General features: G+C 45.0%; 1 protein-coding gene across 1 annotated transcript in view; it reads left to right on the top strand.

Annotated features, from left to right (window-relative positions):
- LOC115130093 (TLC domain-containing protein 4-B-like) overlaps nucleotides 1-21264 on the top strand; it is a 38456-nt gene that overhangs the window by 8918 nt on the left and 8274 nt on the right. The window contains exons 2-5 of the mRNA XM_065019248.1: nucleotides 12508-12677; nucleotides 15245-15334; nucleotides 17293-17351; nucleotides 19529-19623. Coding sequence (XP_064875320.1) covers nucleotides 12523-12677; nucleotides 15245-15334; nucleotides 17293-17351; nucleotides 19529-19623 — 399 coding nt within the window. The 5' untranslated portion in view covers nucleotides 12508-12522. The remainder of the gene's footprint in view (nucleotides 1-12507; nucleotides 12678-15244; nucleotides 15335-17292; nucleotides 17352-19528; nucleotides 19624-21264) is intronic.

The raw sequence follows: 21264 nt of genomic DNA, 5'->3' as shown, positions 1-21264 counted from the left end.
GTGCGGGCAGTGATCGGTTGAAGAGCATGCATTTAATTTGACTTGCATTTAAGAGCAGCTTGTGGCCACGGAAGAATAGTTGTATGGCATTGAAGCTCGTCTGGAGGTTCGTAAACACAGTGTCCCAATAAATTAGGTTGCTTGTAGTATTACAGAGAAGCAACAACAAATAAATACACACACACACACACACACACACACACACACACACACACACACACACACACATACACACACACACACACACACATACTAACTCTCCCAGGATGACCCAACATGTTTTCAAAGACTCCAGCCACCAAAGTCATAAACTGTTCTCTCTGCTACTGTACGGCAAGCGGTACCAACTGTTCTCTCTGCTACTGCACGGCAAGCGGTACCAACTGTTCTCTCTGCTACTGCACGGCAAGCGGTACCAACTGTTCTCTCTGCTACTGCACGGCAAGCGGTACCAACTGTTCTCTCTGCTACTGCACGGCAAGCGGTACCAACTGTTCTCTCTGCTACTGCACGGCAAGCGGTACCAACTGTTCTCTCTGCTACTGCACGGCAAGCGGTACCAACTGTTCAACTATTCTCTCTGCTACTGCACGGCAAGCGGTACCAACTGTTCTCTCTGCTACTGCACGGCAAGCGGTACCAACTGTTCTCTCTGCTACTGCACGGCAAAGCGGTACCAAGTCTGGAACCAACAGGACCCTGAACAGCTTCTAACCCCCAAGTCATAAACTGTTCTCTCTGCTACTGTACGGCAAGCGGTACCAACTGTTCTCTCTGCTACTGCACGGCAAGCGGTACCAAGTCTGGAACCAACAGGACCCCGAACAGCTTCCAAGCCATAAGACTGATAAATAGTTAGTCCAGGTAGCTTTTTGGTTAACTATTTGACTATCTGCATAGACCCCTTTTGCCCTAGCTTTTTTTTTGCATCATCACCTATGCTTCTGCTACTATTTATAAAGTACCACAGTATGAGTCACATTACCCATAAAACATAGCGGTCAAACAGGGAAATGGTTCCAATCATTTTCTACCATTCATTTTTCCCATAGGCGATTTTAGAAACAATTAAAATAAAATATCTTTCATGTAGGCTTACCCTGGTGTGAGGTTTTGATAACAGTAAATCTATCTAGGACAAGGTGATTCGCCTGTATTTATCCCCCAAAATGAAAGGCTAATTAGCTGCTAATGTGGCTATCATAAAGAACTACAAATGCCATGATGATCTGGACTAGACTGCCGAATCAAGGAAAAGGTAAGAATCTATGGATTCATCAGCCTCCTGGGTGGCACAGTGCTCTAAGGTACTGCATCGCAGTGCTAGCTGTGCCACCAGAGATTCTGGGTTGATTCGCCGCGCCCAGTAGCCCCCTGGGGTGTCGCACAATTGGCTCCGTGTCGTCCGGGTTAGGGAGGGTTTGTCCGACAGGAATATCCTTGTCTCATTGTGCACTAGCGACTCCTGTGGTGAGCCAGTGCATGCTGACCAGGTTGCCAGGTGTATGATGTTTCATGGCTGTCTTCCAGGTTGGATGGGCATTGTGTCAAGAAGCAGTGTGGCTTGGTTGGGTTGTGTTTCGGAGGACTCATGGCTCTCGACCTTTACCTCTACCGAGTCCGTACGGGAGTTGCAGCGATGAGACAAGACTGTAACTACTACCAATTGGGGAGAAAAAAGGGGCAAAATTATTTATATATTATAAATAAAATAATAAAATAATCTCTGGATTAACTGTCTAGCTAAATGTAGTAATTCATAAATTGGCTCCATTTCTTTAAATGGACAATTCTATGAACAAGTTTTAAATTGATGCGCAGTAAGCTTGCAGAGATTTGTAGTTTTGCATGATGTCAACTTTGATGTTTAATTAGCATTTTTTGAGTCTGAGAGTAAATAGAGACGATTATATTGATGAAAGTAGTCTTTGTCCTAGAGAGATTTACACAGTTGTCAAAACGTCATGCCAGGGTAAACCTACATAGTTGTCAAAACATCATGCCAGGGTAAACCTACACAGTTGTCAAAACGTCATGCCAGGGTAAACCTACATAGTTGTCAAAACGTCATGCCAGGGTAAACCTACACAGTTGTCAAAACATCATGCCAGGGTAAACCTACATGAAACACAGCTTTTATTTGAAGTGTTTCTAAAATTCGCTACGAGAAAAGGGAATGGTGGAAAAATGATTGGAACCATTTCCCTATTTGACCGCTATGTTTTATGGGTAATGTGACTCATACTGTGGTACTTTATAAATAGTAGCAGAAGCATAGGTGATGATGCAAAAAAAAAGCTAGGGCAAAAGGGGTCTATGCAGATAGTCAAATAGTTAACCAAAAAGCTATGGGAATTATGACACCTCCACTGTGAAGATGGATTATCTATCCTGTAGCCTAGTTACTTTATTCCTAGTTATATTTGCATATCCTCCTCAATTACCTCGTACCCCTGCACATCGACTCAGTACTGGTACCCTGTGTATATAGCCTAGTTATCATTACTCAGTACTGGTACCCTGTGTATATAGCCTAGTTATCATTACTCAGTACTGGTACCCTGTGCATATAGCCTAGTTATCATTACTCAGTACTGGTACCCTGTGTATATAGCCTAGTTATCATTACTCAGTACTGGTACCCTGTGCATATAGCCTAGTTATCATTACTCAGTACTGGTACCCTGTGTATATAGTCTAGTTATCATTACTCAGTACTGGTACCCTGTGTATATAGTCTAGTTATCATTACTCAGTACTGGTACCCTGTGTATATAGCCTAGTTATCATTGACTCAGTACTGGTACCCTGTGTATATAGCCTAGTTATCATTACTCAGTACTGGTACCCTGTGTATATATCCTAGTTATCATTACTCAGTACTGGTACCCTGTGTATATATCCTAGTTATCATTACTCAGTACTGGTACCCTGTCTATATAGCCTAGTTATCATTACTCAGTACTGGTACCCTGTGCATATAGCCTAGTTATCATTACTCAGTACTGGTACCCTGTGTATATAGTCTAGTTATCATTACTCAGTACTGGTACCCTGTGTATATAGTCTAGTTATCATTACTCAGTACTGGTACCCTGTGTATATAGCCTAGTTATCATTACTCAGTACTGGTACCCTGTGTATATAGCCTAGTTATCATTACTCAGTACTGGTACCCTGTGTATATAGTCTAGTTATCATTACTCAGTTCTGGTACCCTGTGTATATAGCCTAGTTATCATTACTCAGTTCTGGTACCCTGTGTATATAGCCTAGTTATCATTACTCAGTACTGGTACCCTGTGTATATAGCCTAGTTATCATTACTCAGTACTGGTACCCTGTGTATATAGTCTAGTTATCATTACTCAGTACCCTGTATATAGCCTAGTTATCATTACTCAGTACTGGTACCCTGCGTATATAGCCTAGTTATCATTACTCAGTACTGGTACCCTGTGTATATAGCCTAGTTATCATTACTCAGTACTGGTACCCTGTGTATATAGCCTAGTAATATTGACTCAGTACTGGTACCCTGTGTATATAGCCTAGTTATCATTAGTCAGTACTGGTACCCTGTGTATATGGCCTAGTTATCATTACTCAGTACTGGTACCCTGTGTATATAGCCTAGTTATCATTACTCAGTACTGGTACCCTGTGTATATAGCCTAGTTATCACTACCCAGTACTGGTACCCTGTGTATATAGTCTAGTCAGTACTGGTACCCTGTGTATATGGCCTAGTTATCATTACTCAGTACTGGTACCCTGTGTATATAGCCTAGTTATCACTACCCAGTACTGGTACCCTGTGTATATAGTCTAGTCAGTACTGGTACCCTGTGTATATGGCCTAGTTATCATTACTCAGTACTGGTACCCTGTGTATATAGTCTAGTTATCATTACTCAGTACTGGTACCCTGTGTATATAGTCTAGTTATCATTACTCAGTACTGGTACCCTGTGTATATAGCCTAGTTATCATTACTCAGTACTGGTACCCTGTGCATATAGCCTAGTTATCATTACTCAGTACTGGTACCCTGTGTATATAGTCTAGTTATCATTACTCAGTACTGGTACCCTGTGTATATAGTCTAGTTATCATTACTCAGTACTGGTACCCTGTGTATATCTAGTTATCATTACTCAGTACTGGTACCCTGTGTATATAGCCTAGTTATCATTACTCAGTACTGGTACCCTGTGTATATAGTCTAGTTATCATTACTCAGTTCTGGTACCCTGTGTATATAGCCTAGTTATCATTACTCAGTTCTGGTACCCTGTGTATATAGCCTAGTTATCATTACTCAGTACTGGTACCCTGTGTATATAGCCTAGTTATCATTACTCAGTACTGGTACCCTGTGTATATAGTCTAGTTATCATTACTCAGTTCTGGTACCCTGTGTATATAGTTATCATTACTCAGTACTGGTACCCTGTGTATATAGCCTAGTTATCATTACTCAGTACTGGTACCCTGTGTATATAGCCTAGTTATCATTACTCAGTACTGGTACCCTGTGTATATAGCCTAGTAATATTGACTCAGTACTGGTACCCTGTGTATATAGCCTAGTTATCATTAATCAGTACTGGTACCCTGTGTATATGGCCTAGTTATCATTACTCAGTACTGGTACCCTGTGTTTATAGCCTAGTTATCATTACTCAGTACTGGTACCCTGTGTATATAGCCTAGTTATCACTACCCAGTACTGGTACCCTGTGTATATAGTCTAGTCAGTACTGGTACCCTGTGTATATGGCCTAGTTATCATTACTCAGTACTGGTACCCTCTGTATATAGCCTAGTTATCATTACTCAGTACTGGTACCCTGTGTATATAGTTTAGTCAGTACTGGTACCCTGTGTATATAGCCTAGTTTCATTACTCAGTACTGGTACCCTGTGTATATAGCCTAGTTATCATTACTCAGTACTGGTACCCTGTGTATATAGCCTAGTTATCATTGACTCAGTACTGGTACCCTGTGTATATAGCCTAGTTATCATTACTCAGTACTGGTACCCTGTGTATATAGCCTAGTTATCATTACTCAGTACTGGTACCCTGTGTATATAGCCTAGTTATCATTACTCAGTACTGGTACCCTGTGTATATAGCCTAGTTATCATTACTCAGTACTGGTACCCTGTGTATATAGCCTAGTTATCATTGACTCAGTACTGGTACCCTGTGTATATACTGTAGCCTGGTTATCATTACTCAGTACTGGTACCCTGTGTATATAGCCTGTTATATAGTCTAGTTATCATTACTCAGTACTGGTACCATGTGTATATACTGTAGCCTAGTTATCATTGACTCAGTACTGGTACCCTGTGTATATAGCCTAGTTATCATTACTCAGTACTGGTACCCCGTGTATATAGCCTAGTTATCATTACTCATTACTGGTACCATGTGTATATACTGTAGCCTAGTTATCATTGACTCAGTACTGGTACCCTGTGTATATAGCCTAGTTATCATTGACTCAGTACTGGTACCCTGTGTATATGGTTATCATTACTCCTGGTACCCTGTGTATATAGCCTAGTTATCATTACTCAGTACTGGTACCCTGTGTATATAGCCTAGTTATCATTACTCAGTACTGGTACCCTGTGTATATAGCCTAGTTATCATTACTCAGTACTGGTACCCTGTGTATATAGCCTAGTTATCATTGACTCAGTACTGGTACCCTGTGTATATAGCCTAGTTATCATTACTCAGTACTGGTACCCTGTGTGTATAGCCTAGTTATCATTACTCAGTACTGGTACCCTGTGTATATAGCCTAGTTATCATTACTCAGTACTGGTACCCTGTGTATATAGCCTAGTTATCATTACTCAGTACTGGTACCCTGTGTGTATAGCCTAGTTATCATTACTCAGTACTGGTACCCTGTGTATATAGCCTAGTTATCATTGACTCAGTACTGGTACCCTGTGTATATAGCCTAGTTATCATTGACTCAGTACTGGTACCCTGTGTATATAGCCTAGTTATCATTACTCAGTACTGGTACCCTGTGTATATAGCCTAGTTATCATTGACTCAGTACTGGTACCCTGTGTATATAGTCTAGTTACCATTACTCAGTACTGGTACCCTATGTATATAGCCTAGTTATCATTACTCAGTACTGGTACCCTGTGTATATAGCCTAGTTATCGTTACTCATCTTGTATTTATTATTACTTTTATTATTACATGTTATTACCTTTATATTATTTCTCTATTTTCTTTCTCTGCGTTGTTGGGAAGTCAGCATTTCACTGTTAGTTCCACCTGTTGTTTACGAAGCATGTGACAAATACAATTTGATTTGATGACTCCGTCCTTCAGGACCTTTTTTTGATTGTAAACCACAGTGATTGATCTAGCTCACTGAGAGTCACCCGAAGCTACAGCAGATGTCCTTTGTGATTGCGTACGTTCATTGTTCTTTCTGCGCTGCGGAAGCTATGCTGATGCGCGTGTATCTCTGAGTGGCAGGATCTGTCTGTTTTACTGCCACACGTCAGTGCTGTGGCTGAGACAGGCTGTCTCCTGGCTGTCTCCTGGCTGTCTCCAGGCTGTCTCCAGGCTGTCTCCTGGCTGTCTCCTGGCTGTCTCCTGGCTGTCTCCTGGGTCATAGCCCTAACACTGCTGCTGTTGGATAAAGGCTTTACGGCTGAGGCTGGGGGCTGGGAGCTGGTGGGCTGAACCTGCAGTAATAGGCAGGGGGTAATAGTAGCCTATCGACTGGTATAGGCAGTAATAGGCAGTAATAGGCAGCAATAGGCAGTAATAATATAGGCAGTAATAGGCAGTAATAATATAGGCAGTAATAGGCAGTAATAATATAGGCAGTAATAGGCAGTAATAATATAGGCAGTAATAATATAGGCAGTAATAATATAGGCAGTAATAGGCAGTAATAATATAGGCAGTAATAGGCAGTAATCATATAGGCAGTAATAGGCAGTAATAATATAGGCAGTAATAGGCAGTAATCATATAGGCAGTAATAGGCAGTAATAATATAGGCAGTAATAGGCAGTAATAATATAGGCAGTAATAATACATGACTGTAAATGAAACATATTTGGAGAGCAGAACTAACATGCTTAGCAGCTGCATTTTACTGCGTGAATGGTTACTGACGGAATTCATGTGGCAACATAGTGCAGTAGGACATCAGGAATTGATGTTCTAGGGTGTCCAATCGCAGCAGCATCAGGAATTGATGTTCTAGGGTGTCCAATCGCAGCAGCATCAGGAATTGATGTTCTAGGGTGTCCAATCGCAGCAGCATCAGGAATTGATGTTCTAGGGTGTCCAATCACAGCAGCATCAGGAATTGATGTTATAGGGTGTCCAATCGCAGCAGCATCAGGAATTGATGATCTAGGGTGTCCAATCGCAGCAGCATCAGGAATTGATGTTCTAGGGTGTCCAATCGCAGCTGCAACCACGATTATCTCCAGTTGTTCGTTCGGGTTCTCCTCTGCATAGAGACTGCACTGTGTGTAAGTGGTGTCTGCTGAGCTGGCTCTTGTTAGAGCCAAAGGCTTTTATCTGAACGGATGAGCTCCTTGTACGCTGCACGGTTCAGAAAGGAAGATTCTGCAGCAGAAGATTCTGCAGCAGAAGGAACCTATCTCTATGGATACTTCCTGTAGAACTCCAGGGATCACTGTTGTGTGCTACAGTTCGCCTTCTAGTCTGCTGACATCGTCTCAAGCTCAATGGAAACCAAGTGTTTTGTTTGATGCATAGGGCCTATATGGTCAGATGTATTAAGCGTTTGCCACAGCTACACCTGCCAACTAGGGTTACCTGAAAGAGCTCAACTACCAGGCTACGCCGGTTGCTGTTTAATGAGGGGCACCATCTCAACCAGTACAAGACAGGTGGTGACTGGGACCATCTCATCCAGGACAAGACAGTTGGTGACGGGGACCATCTCATCCAGGACAAGACAGGTGGTGACTGGGACCATCTCATCCAGGACAAGACAGTTGGTGACGGGGACCATCTCATCCAGTATGAGACAGTTGGTGACGGGGACCATCTCATCCAGTATGAGACAGTTGGTGACGGGGACCATCTCATCCAGTATGAGACAGTTGGTGACGGGGACCATCTCATCCAGTATGAGACAGTTGTTGACGGGGACCATCTCATCCAGTATGAGACAGTTGGTGACGGGGACCATCTCATCCAGTATGAGACAGTTGTTGACGGGGACCATCTCATCCAGTATGAGACAGTTGGTGACGGGGACCATCTCATCCAGTATGAGACAGTTGGTGACGGGGACCATCTCATCCAGTATGAGACAGTTGGTGACGAGGACCATCTCATCCAGTATGAGACAGTTGTTGACGGGGACCATCTCATCCAGTATGAGACAGTTGGTGACGGGGACCATCTCAACCAGTACAAGACAGTTGGTGACGGGGACCATCTCAACCAGTATGAGACAGTTGGTGACGGGGACCATCTCAACCAGTACAAGACAGTTGGTGACGGGGACCATCTCAACCAGTATGAGACAGTTGGTGACGGGGACCATCTCAACCAGTACAAGACAGGTGGTGACGGGGACCATCTCAACCAGTACAAGACAGTTGGTGATGAGGACCATCTCAACCAGTACAAGACAGTTGGTGACGGGGACCATCTCAACCAGTACAAGACAGTTGGTGACGGGGACCATCTCAACCAGTACAAGACAGGTGGTGACGGGGACCATCTCAACCAGTATGAGACAGTTGGTGACGGGGACCATCTCAACCAGTACGAGACAGTTGGTGACGGGGACCATCTCAACCAGTACAAGACAGGTGGTGACGGGGACCATCTCAACCAGTACAAGACAGTTGGTGACGGGGACCATCTCAACCAGTACAAGACAGGTGGTGACGGGGACCATCTCAACCAGTATGAGACAGTTGGTGACGGGGACCATCTCAACCAGTACGAGACAGTTGGTGACGGGGACCATCTTAACCAGTACGAGACAGGTGGTGACGGGCCACCTGTTGGATCATGAGCAATACAATGGACCAGGCAAAACTATGAAAAATATACAATTGTATTACAATAAACTTGGTTCAGTTACAGGTAAAAAAAAAAACAACTGGCAATCTTCTTTCTTCAAGCCAGTACCACAACAATACACACACAGATGGTGTGTTACGCTCTACTCAGACAATAATACATACCTAGGACTTGAAATCATGTACTGTCACTTTAAGACCATCAAATGACATTGCATATCATAGTATCATCGTGACAAATCTACCTGAGGAAGCCACCATCACCCAGAGCACGGGGAGTGGCCAAGTGACAAGAACTACAGAAGAACAAACGATAGCCGACAACCCTAAAGTCCAGCCTATGGCAGGCCCACCAGATCTACACAGGTCTTTTAATATTTAGCCTACCCTGTGTTTATAGCCTAACACATTGTATAGATCAGCAATGATCTACTCCAGTGTCTCTGGCGTAATACCTTGGCTCCATGTTCTAGGTGAACTCTTTTGTTTATTCCTTGCCTGGACCCTGTTCCTGGCAATAATGTCAGCATTGCCACAAACACTTTATTATCCACAGCGCTTCCTCTGTTTGTGTCAGTGTGCCTCTCGCGATCCATCAAACTTCATTAACAGATGCTTTTCAAAAGTGCTTAACAAATGAAATAATACAAGGTGAATTGTGACCCGCTGTTGGCTCCTCAGCCTAAAGCACCTATCTTCTCCACTCCCCTAGTTCAGCCTAAAGCACCTAACTTCTCCACTCCCCTAGTTCAGCCTAAAGCACCTAGCTTCTCCACTCCCCTAGTTCAGCCTAAAGCACCTAGCTTCTCCACTCCCCTAGTTCAGCCTAAAGCACCTAGCTTCTCCACTCCCCTAGTTCAGACTAAAGCACCTAGCTTCTCCACTCCCCTAGTTCAGACTAAAGCACCTAGCTTCTCCACTCCCCTAGTTCAGACTAAAGCACCTAGCTTCTCCACTCCCCTAGTTCAGACTAAAGCACCTAGCTTCTCCACTCCCCTAGTTCAGCCTAAAGCACCTAGCTTCTCCACTCCCCTAGTTCAGCCTAAAGCACCTAGCTTCTCCACTCCCCTAGTTCAGCCTAAAGCACCTAGCTTCTCCACTCCCCTAGTTCAGCCTTTAGCACCTAGCTTCTCCACTCCCCTAGTTCAGCCTAAAGCACCTAGCTTCTCCACTCCCCTAGTTCAGCCTAAAGCACCTAGCTTCTCCACTCCCCTAGTTCAGCCTAAAGCACCTAACTTCTCCACTCCCCTAGTTCAGCCTTAAGCACCTAGCTTCTCCACTCCCCTAGTTCAGCCTAAAGCACCCAGCTTCTCCACTCCCCTAGTTCAGACTAAAGCACCTAACTTCTCCACTCCCCTAGTTCAGCCTAAAGCACCTAGCTTCTCCACTCCCCTATTTAGTTGAATCTATCCGACCTTTCATTCACCTCCCTCCCTCCCTCCCTCCCTCCCTCCCTCCTCCCTCCCTCCCTCCCTCCCTCCCTCCCTCTCTCTCACCTGCCCTCCCTCTCTGCCCTTTCTCTCCCTGCCCTCCCTCCCTCCCCCTCCCTCCCTCTCTTCCCTGCCCTCCCTCTCTGCCCTCTCTCTCCCCTGCCCTCCCGCTCTGCCCTCTCTCTCCCCTGCCCTCCCTCTCTGCCCTCTCTCTCCCCTGCCCTCTCTCTCCCTGCCCTCCCTCCCTCCCCCTCCCTCCCTCCCTCCCTCCCCCTCCCTCTCTGCCCCCTCCCTCCCCTGCCCTCCCTCTCTGCCCTCTCTCTCCCCTGCCCTCTCTCTCCCCTGCCCTCCCTCTCCCCCCCCCTCTCTCTCTCTCTCTCTCTGACTTGGGCCACTTCTTTACTTAATATATTCCCTATGCCTTATCTGAAACTGAAGCTACTATATTTGCAGATGATACTACAATTTATACAGCAAGATAATTGGTTCAACAGGTACAGCAAGCTCTACAAGAGGATATGGGAAATATCAGGGAGTGGGTTTGCCAGAACCAACTTATTTTAAACACCAAGAAAACCACAAAGTTATGTTGGTCTGTTCCACCAGGAGGAGTACACATTGAGGAAGTGTCAGAAACAAAACTCTAGGAGTGCAGCTAGAAACCTGCTTATCTTGGTTGTCTCAAATAAATCATCCATGTAAAAATATATGTACAACTGCATGCATGATCAGAAGGATAGCTAAATATTTACCAGGAAAGATTCTTAAGCAAATAACCCAAGCATTAATTGGGAGTCAGGTGAACTACTGTTCTGTGATCTGGGAAAATGCAACAGCAAGTGAGATTAGGAGGCTGCACATTGCATAGAACAAAGCAGCAAGGATTGTTTTAAGGTGGATTTATGGTTCTTCTCTTGTAGTCACACACAATCCTCCTGGTTGGTCATCAGTCAACAAATAATTGAAAAAAACATGCTTATTTTATTTCATAATATACACAATTTTAAAAACGTCCAAACTCTATTCACAGCACTATTCAGTTGGTAAGAGACAGACATTCAGTCAACACTATGAATAGATTGTCCACCATCTATGTGTTATCCAGACAGAAAACAGAAATAAGCAAAATAACATTTAGTTTCAGAGCAATAAAGAAATGGAATCATTTATCTGATGAAACCTTTCAATATGTACATTCAAACGATATTTTAAAAGCATTTAAATATAATACAGGAAAGTGGACTATGACAGATGAAGAATCAATCTATCTTTATAGACTGTTAGAATATTTATCTAGTCAATATGTCAGTGTATTATGTCTGTTTGTAATAGTGTGTTTTATGTGAAAATGTGATCATTTTATAAATTGTATTTTAATGTTTAAAGACTCTTTCTCTCCTCTTTCTCTCTCTTCTCTCTGCTCTCTCTCTTTCTCTCCTCTTTCTCTCTCTTCTCTCTTCTCTCTCTCTTCCTCGCTCTTCCTCTCTCCTCTCTTCCTCTCTTGATCTCTTCCTCTCTCCTCTTTCTCTCTCTTCTCTCTCTTCCTCGCTCTTCCTCTCTCCTCTCTTCCTCTCTGCTCTCTTCCTCTCTCCTCACTTCCTCTCTCCCCTCTTCCTCTCTTCCTCTCCTCTCTTCCTCTCTTCTCTCTCTCCTCTCTTCCTCTCTCCTCCCTTCCTCTCTTCCTCTCTCCTCCCTTCCTCTCTTCCTCTCTCCTCTCTTCCTCTCTTCCCCTCTCCTCTCTTCTTCTCTCCTCTCTTCCTCTCTCTTCCTCTCTTCCTATCTTCCTCTCTTCTCTCTCTCCTCTCTTCCTCTCTCCCCCTCTCCTCTCTTCCCCTCTCCTCTCTTCTTCTCTCCTCTCTTCCTCTCTATTCCTCTCTTCCTCTCTTCTCTCTCTCCTCTCTTCCTCTCTTCCTCTCTCCCCTCTCCTCTCTTCCTCTCTCCTCTCTTCCTCTCTTCCTCTCTTCCCTCTCCTCTCCTCTCTTCCTCTCTCTCTCTCCAGTGGGGTTGGGCAGCCATGGACCTGTTCAGCCAGCTGATCCTAGTCATCTTGGTCACCAGTTTCCTCTCCTTCCAGTGGCTCTTCCACCGGGTCAGTCCCTGGGTCTCCCCCCGCGCCAGTTCTGGCTTCCTACGCCTAGCAGACCAGCAGAAAGTGGAATGGAACTCAAGGTACACAACATTGGCTACTGGCTACAACACTGATATCATATGATCGTCCTTCATGTGTCACTACATACATGCCAGTTTTGACAGTCTGCGATAACTGTGTTATTGTTGTTCATTTGTCAATGCCTCAAGTCACCCAGGTGTTTTCCCAGGTCAATACACAGTTTAACTTCCCAGGTCATTACACAGGTCATTTACTCAATGTGGCTCCTTATCTGGGGCCGCTGTTGGCCTAGTGGTTAGAGCGTTGGTCTAGTAACCGAAAGGTTGCAAGATAGAATCCCAGAGCTGACAAGATAAAAATCAGTCGTTCTGCCCCTGAACAAGACAGTTAACCCACTGTTCCTAGGCCGTCATTGTAAATAAGAATTTGTTCTTAACTGACTTGCCTAGTTAAATAAAAGAAAATCGCACCAGATGCTCTTATCAAAATATCTGCTGTAAACACTGTTATTACATCATGTTTTCCAAGAATGTTCCATGAATCAACCATCATGATGTCATGACCACCTCACACATTCTCAGTTATTACAACCGTCCATATATTATCTATGGACTATTGACTTGTCTGTCTGCAAAGGCACAGCTGTTTTGAAGATTACAGATGACCCTCAGATGACCCTGTCTGTGAAGGTTCTGTAGTTGTCTGGTCTGGCCCGTGCCAATGGCCAGGAGGAGAGATGAGCAGACTGGCAGACAGACTGGCAGACAGATAGACAGACAGACTCTCTGCCATCTGACTGTCAGACTCTCTGCCATCTGACTGCCAGACTCTCTGCCATCTGACTGTCTGCCATCTGACTGCCAGACTCTCTGCCATCTGACTGTCTGCCATCTGACTGCCAGACTCTCTGCTATCTGACTGCCAGACTCTCTGCCATCTGACTGCCAGACTCTCTGCCATCTGACTGCCAGACTCTGCCATCTGACTGACTACCTCTCTGCCATCTGACTGACTGACTCTGATATCTGTCTGACTGACTGACTGATATCTGACTGACTGACTCTGATATCTGACTGACTGACTGACTGACTCTGATATCTGACTGACTGACTGACTGACTGACTGATATCTGACTGACTAACTCTGATATCTGACTGACTGATATGACTGACTGACTGACTCTGATATCTGACTGACTGATATCTGACTGACCGACTGACTGATATCTGACTGACTGACTCTGATATCTGACTGACTGACTGACTGACTGATATCTGACTGACTGACTGACTCTGCTGTCTAACTGACTGACTGATTCTCATCTGACTGACTGACTCTCCTCTGGCTGACTGACTCTCCTCTGACTGCCTGACTCTCCTCTGACTGACTGACTCTCCTCTGACTGACTGACTCTCCTCTGACTGACTGACTCTCCTCTGACTGACTGATTCTCCTCTGACTGACTGACCCTCTGCTGTCTGTCTGACTGCCTGATTCTCCTCCGACTGTCTGACTGCCTGACTCTCCTCTGACTGACTGACTCTCCTCTGACTGCCTGATTCTCCTCTGACTGCCTGACTCTCCTCTGACTGACTGACTGACCCTCTGCTGTCTGTCTGACTGCTTGACTCTCCTCTGACTGTCTGACTCTCCTCTGACTGACTGCCTGATTCTCCTCTGACTGCCTGACTCTCCTCTGACTGACTGACAGACCCTCTGCTGTGTGTGTGTGTGTTTCATCACAGATTTGACAAGGTGTGTGTGTGTTTCATCCCAGATTTGACAAGGTGTGTGTGTGTGTGTGTTTCATCACAGATTTGACAAGGTGTGTGTGTTTCATCACAGATTTGACCAGGTGTGTGTGTGTGTGTGTTTCATCACAGATTTGACAAGGTGTGTGTGTGTGTGTTTCATCACAGATTTGACAAGGTGTGTGTGTGTGTGTTTCATCACAGATTTGACAAGGTGTGTGTGTTTCATCACAGATTTGACAAGGTGTGTGTGTGTTCATCACAGATTTGACAAGGTGTGTGTGTTTCATCACAGATTTGACCAGGTGTGTGTGTGTGTGTTTCATCACAGATTTGACAAGTGTGTGTGTGTGTGTGTTTCATCACAGATTTGACAAGGTGTGTGTGTGTGTGTTTCATCACAGATTTGACAAGGTGTGTGTGTTTCATCACAGATTTGACAAGGTGTGTGTGTGTTTCATCACAGATTTGACAAGGTGTGTGTGTGTGTGTTTCATCACAGATTTGACCAGGTGTGTGTGTGTGTGTTTCATCACAGATTTGACAAGGTGTGTGTGTGTGTGTTTCATCACAGATTTGACAAGGTGTGTGTGTGTGTGTTTCATCACAGATTTGACAAGGTGTGTGTGTTTCATCACAGATTTGACAAGGTGTGTGTGTTTCATCACAGATTTGACAAGGTGTGTGTGTGTGTGTGTGTTTCATCACAGATTTGACAAGGTGTGTGTGTGTGTGTGTGTTTCATCACAGATTTGACAAGGTGTGTGTGTGTGTGTTTCATCACAGATTTGACAAGGTGTGTGTGTTTCATCACAGATTTGACCAGGTTTCTGTGTGTTTCATCACAGATGTGACCAGGTTTCTGTGTGTTTTAGGACGGTGTCCACACTCCATGCCCTGGTAGTGGGGTTCTTTTGCCTCTACATCCTGCTGTTTGACGACGCCGTCAATGAAGACCCCGTCTGGTGAGGCACGGTGTTGTGTACACACTGTTACTGTATGTTATATTGGACCCTGTTGCTCTGCTACTGTATGTTATATAGGACCCTGTTGCTCTGCTACTGTATGTTATATAGGACCCTGTTGCTCTGTTACTGTATGTTATATTGGACCCTGTTGCTCTGCTACTGTATGTTATATTGGACCCTGTTGCTCTGCTACTGTATGTTATATAGGACCCTGTTGCTCTGTTACTGTATGTTATATAGGACCCTGTTGCTCTGCTACTGTATGTTATATAGGACCCTGTTGCTCTGCTACTGTATGTTATATAGGACCCTGTTGCTCTGTTACTGTATGTTACTGACCCTGTTACTGTATGTTATATAGGACCCTGTTGCTCTGTATGTTATATGACCCTACTGTATGTTATATAGGACCCTGTTGCTCTGCTACTGTATGTTATATAGGACCCTGTTACTGTATGTTATATAGGACCCTGTTACTGTATGTTATATAGGACCCTGTTGCTCTGCTACTGTATGTTATATAGGACCCTGTTGCTCTGTTACTGTATGTTATATAGGACCCTGTTGCTCTGTTACTGTATGTTATATAGGACCCTGTTACTGTATGTTATATAGGACCCTGTTACTGTATGTTATATAGGACCCTGTTGCTCTGCTACTGTATGTTATATAGGACCCTGTTGCTCTGCTACTGTATGTTATATAGGACCCTGTTGCTCTGCTACTGTATGTTATATAGGACCCTGTTGCTCTGCTACTGTATGTTATATAGGACCCTGTTGCTCTGCTACTGTATGTTATATAGGACCCTGTTGCTCTGCTACTGTATGTTATATAGGACCCTGTTGCTCTGCTACTGTATGTTATATAGAACCCTGTTGCTCTGCTACTGTATGTTATATAGGACCCTGTTGCTGTATGTTAAATAGGACCCTGTTGCTCTGCAACTGTATGTTATATAGGACCCTGTTGCTGTATGTTAAATAGGACCCTGTTGCTCTGCTACTGTATGTTATATAGGACCCTGTTACTGTATGTTATATAGGACCCTGTTGCTCTGCTACTGTATGTTATATAGGACCCTGTTGCTCTGCTACTGTATGTTATATAGGACCCTGTTGCTCTGCTACTGTATGTTATATAGGACCCTGTTGCTCTGTTACTGTATGTTATATAGGACCCTGTTACTGTATGTTATATAGGACCCTGTTGCTCTGCTACTGTATGTTATATAGGACCCTGTTGCTCTGCTACTGTATGTTATATAGGACCCTGTTACTGTATGTTATATAGGACCCTGTTACTGTATGTTATATAGGACCCTGTTGCTCTGCTACTGTATGTTATATAGGACCCTGTTGCTCTGTTACTGTATGTTATATAGGACCCTGTTGCTCTGTTACTGTATGTTATATAGGACCCTGTTACTGTATGTTATATAGGACCCTGTTACTGTATGTTATATAGGACCCTGTTGCTCTGCTACTGTATGTTATATAGGACCCTGTTGCTCTGCTACTGTATGTTATATAGGACCCTGTTGCTCTGCTACTGTATGTTATATAGGACCCTGTTGCTCTGCTACTGTATGTTATATAGGACCCTGTTGCTCTGCTACTGTATGTTATATAGGACCCTGTTGCTCTGCTACTGTATGTTATATAGGACCCTGTTGCTCTGCTACTGTATGTTATATAGGACCCTGTTGCTCTGCTACTGTATGTTATATAGAACCCTGTTGCTCTGCTACTGTATGTTATATAGGACCCTGTTGCTGTATGTTAAATAGGACCCTGTTGCTCTGTTACTGTATGTTATATAGGACCCTGTTGCTGTATGTTAAATAGGACCCTGTTGCTCTGCTACTGTATGTTATATAGGACCCTGTTACTGTATGTTATATAGAACCCTGTTGTGATGTGTTGAACGTTTTTCTCGTCTTTTTCTGCCAACAGGGGAGATCCCACACTTGTGAAGATAAATGTTGGCATGACAACAGGCTACCTCATATCTGGTAAGATCGGCACGGACACACTTTAGTCATATACACACTTTCATCGTTCCTACAGGCTGTCTTTCACCGTTCCTACAGGCTGTCTCTCGCCGTTCCTACAGGCTGTCTTTCACCGTTCCTACAGGCTGTCTCTCACCGTTCCTACAGGCTGTCTCTCACCGTTCCTACAGGCTGTCTTTCACCGTTCCTACAGGCTGTCTTTCACCGTTCCTACAGGCTGTCTTTCACCGTTCCTACAGGCTGTCTTTCACCGTTCCTACAGGCTGTCTTTCACCGTTCCTACAGGCTGTCTTTCACCGTTCCTACAGGCTGTCTTTCACCGTTCCTACAGGCTGTCTTTCACCGTTCCTACAGGCTGTCTTTCACCGTTCCTACAGGCTGTCTCTCACCGATCCCTACAGGCTGTCTTTCACCGTTCCTACAGGCTGTCTCTCACTGTTCCTACAGGCTGTCTTTCACCATCCCTACAGGCTGTCTTTCACCGTTCCTACAGGCTGTCTCTCACCGTTCCACCAGGCTGTCTTTCACCGTTCCTACAGGCTGTCTTTCACCGTTCCTACATGCTATCTTTCACCGTTCCTACATGCTGTCTTTCACCATTCTTACAGGCTGTCTTTCACCGTTCCACCAGGCTGTCTTTCACCGTTCCTACATGCTGTATTTCACCGTTCCTACATGCTGTCTTTCACCATTCTTACAGGCTGTCTTTCACCGTTCCGCCAGGCTGTCTTTCACCGTTCCTACAGGCTGTCTTTCACCGTTCCACCAGGCTGTCTTTCACCGTTCCTACAGGCTGTCTTTCACCGTTCCTACAGGCTGTCTTTCACCGTTCCTATAGGCTGTCTTTCACCGTTCCACCAGGCTGTCTTTCACCGTTCCTACAGGCTGTCTTTCACCGTTCCTACAGGCTGTCTTTCACCGTTCCTACAGGCTGTCTTTCACCGTTCCTATAGGCTGTCTTTCACCGTTCCACCAGGCTGTCTTTCACCGTTCCTACAGGCTGTCTTTCACCGTTCCTACAGGCTGTCTTTCATCGTTCCTACAGGCTGTCTTTCACCGTTCCTACAGGCTGTCTTTCACCGTTCCTACAGGCTGTCTCTCACCGTTCCCGACAGGCTGTCTTTCACCGTTCCTACAGGCTGTCTCTCACTGTTCCCTACAGGCTGTCTTTCACCGTTCCTACAGGCTGTCTTTCACCGTTCCTACAGGCTGTCTTTCACCGTTCCTACAGGCTGTCTTTCACCGTTCCTACAGGCTGTCTCTCACCGTTCCCGACAGGCTGTCTTTCACCATTCCTACAGGCTGTCTTTCACCGTTCCTACAGGCTGTCTTTCACCGTTCCCTACAGGCTGTCTTTCACCGTTCCTACAGGCTGTCTTTCACCGTTCCTACATGCTGTCTTTCACCGTTCCTACAGGCTGTCTTTCACCGTTCCTACATGCTGTCTTTCACCGTTCCTACATGCTGTCTTTCACCGTTCCACCAGGCTGTCTTTCACCGTTCCTACATGCTGTCTTTCACCGTTCCTACAGGCTGTCTTTCACCGTTCCACCAGGCTGTCTTTCACCGTTCCTACAGGCTGTCTTTCACCGTTCCTACAGGCTGTCTTTCACCGTTCCTACAGGCTGTCTTTCACCGTTCCTACAGGCTGTCTTTCACCGTTCCTACAGGCTGTCTCTCACCGTTCCCGACAGGCTGTCTTTCACCATTCCTACAGGCTGTCTTTCACCGTTCCTACAGGCTGTCTCTCACCGTTCCCTACAGGCTGTCTTTCACCATTCCTACAGGCTGTCTCTCACCGTTCCTACAGGCTGTCTTTCACCGTTCCTATAGGCTGTCTTTCACCGTTCCTTGTTCACTACATGCTTAGTCACTTTAACAATACCTACATGTACATACTACCTCAATCAGCCTGACTAACAGGTGTGTGTTTATAGCCTTGCTACTGTTATTTTGCTACTGTCTTTTTACTGTTGTTTTATTTCTTTACTTACCTACACACACACACACGCACGCACGCACGCACGCACGCACGCACGCACGCACACACACACACACACACACACACACACAAAATGTTTTGTTTTATAGTTTCATTTCTGAACCCAGCTTTTTTTTCACCTGCTGCAACATGATCTCAGTTAACTCCCGTGTTGCTCTTTCCCTTTGTGTTCCAGATCTGCTGATAATATTTTACTATTGGAAGGCGATAGGCGACAAGTTCTTTGTAGTGCATCACCTGGCTGCACTGTATGCTTACTACTATGTACTGGTGAGTTCCCTGTTGTCCAATAGCAGAACATGCAGGCATGATGGGAAAGATACAGCTAAAGGTGAACAGCTGTGTGACGGTGAGGGCAGGGAGGGTGAGTGATTCTGAACGCAGGGAGGGTGAGTGATACTGAACGCAGGGAGGGTGAGTGATGCTGAACACAGGGAGGGTGAGTGATACTGAACGCAGGGCAGCGAGGGTGAGTGATGCTGAACGCAGCGAGGGTGAGTGATGCTGAACGCAGGGCAACGAGGGTGAGTGATGCTGAACGCAGGGCAGGGAGGGTGAGTGATGCTGAACGCAGGGAGGGTGAGTGATGCTGAACGCAGGGAGGGTGTGTGATGCTGAACACAGGGAGGGGGAGTGATGCTGAACGCAGGGAGGCTGAGTGATGCTGAACACAGGGAGGGGGAGTGATGCTGAGCGCAGGGCTGGGAGGGGAGTGATAATGAACGCAGGGAGGGTGAGTGATGCTGAACGCAGGGAGGGAGGGTGAGTGATGCTGAACCCAGGGAGGGAGGGTGAGTGATGCTGAACCCAGGGCAGGGAGGGTGAGTGATGCTGAACGCAGGGCAGGGAGGGTGAGTGATGCTGAACGCAGGGCAGGGAGGGTGAGTGTGATGCTGAACGCAGGGCAGGGAGGGTGAGTGTGATGCTGAACGCAGGGCAGGGAGGGTGAGTGAGTGCTAACTAGCTAACACAGCTTTGCTCCTGTTAGCTCCGCTAGGACTCTGCTAGTGAGAACATGTGATGTTAACCTACTGGCACTAGTTTTACATGTTCTTCTAAGTGCCTCTCGTTAGCTAGTCCTCAGCTGTTGAAAAGACGAGCAGGAAATCAGTTACATTAGTATGAGGTCAAACTGTACTGTAGGCTTGGATTTAGGATTCTGTGTTCACTCACACAAATTAGATGTTGTGTTGTCCAGTTTTTGGGGGAGTTGCTTGTTGACTGTCTCTTGTTATGACAAGGGTTGTGGTTACGGTACGAGAAGTACGTGTTACTTTGTGTTTAGGATGATCGTTAGCGATTTTAGTTTGGATTGAAATAATATTTGATAGGTTTGATATCGTTGAGTATCAGGTATGACCATGTTTCATCAGCACTGTCTTGTCAAGCAACTTGTTTTGTTTGACTGGACAGTGACACAGAAGCTGGTTATAACCACTATAGCAGCTGGTTATAACCACTATAACAACTAGTTATAATGCTGAAACCGGTTGTATGCTGGTTAAAGCCACTATAACAACTGGTTATAATGCTGAAACAGGTTGTATACTGGTTAAAGACACTATAACAACTGGTTATAACCACTATAACAGCTGGTTATAACCACTATAACAGCTGGTTATAACCACTATAACAGCTGGTTATAACCACTATAACAGCTGGTTATAACCACTCTAACAACTAGTTATAATGCTGAAACAGCTGGTTATAACCACTATAACAGCTGGTTATAACCACTATAACAGCTGGTTATAACCACTATAACAGCTGGTTATAACCACTATAACAACTGGTTATAACCACTATAACAACTGGTTATAACTACTATAACAGCTGGTTATAACCACTATAACAGCTGGTTATAACCACTATAACCACTAGTTATAATGCTGAAACAGGTTGTATGCTGGT

This window comes from Oncorhynchus nerka, linkage group LG6 (genome assembly GCF_034236695.1).
Source record: "Oncorhynchus nerka isolate Pitt River linkage group LG6, Oner_Uvic_2.0, whole genome shotgun sequence".
In the NCBI taxonomy this organism is placed as follows: domain Eukaryota; kingdom Metazoa; phylum Chordata; class Actinopteri; order Salmoniformes; family Salmonidae; genus Oncorhynchus; species Oncorhynchus nerka.
The sequence above is the reverse complement of the archived record's forward strand: the minus strand, read 5'-3'. Positions and strand labels throughout refer to the sequence as shown.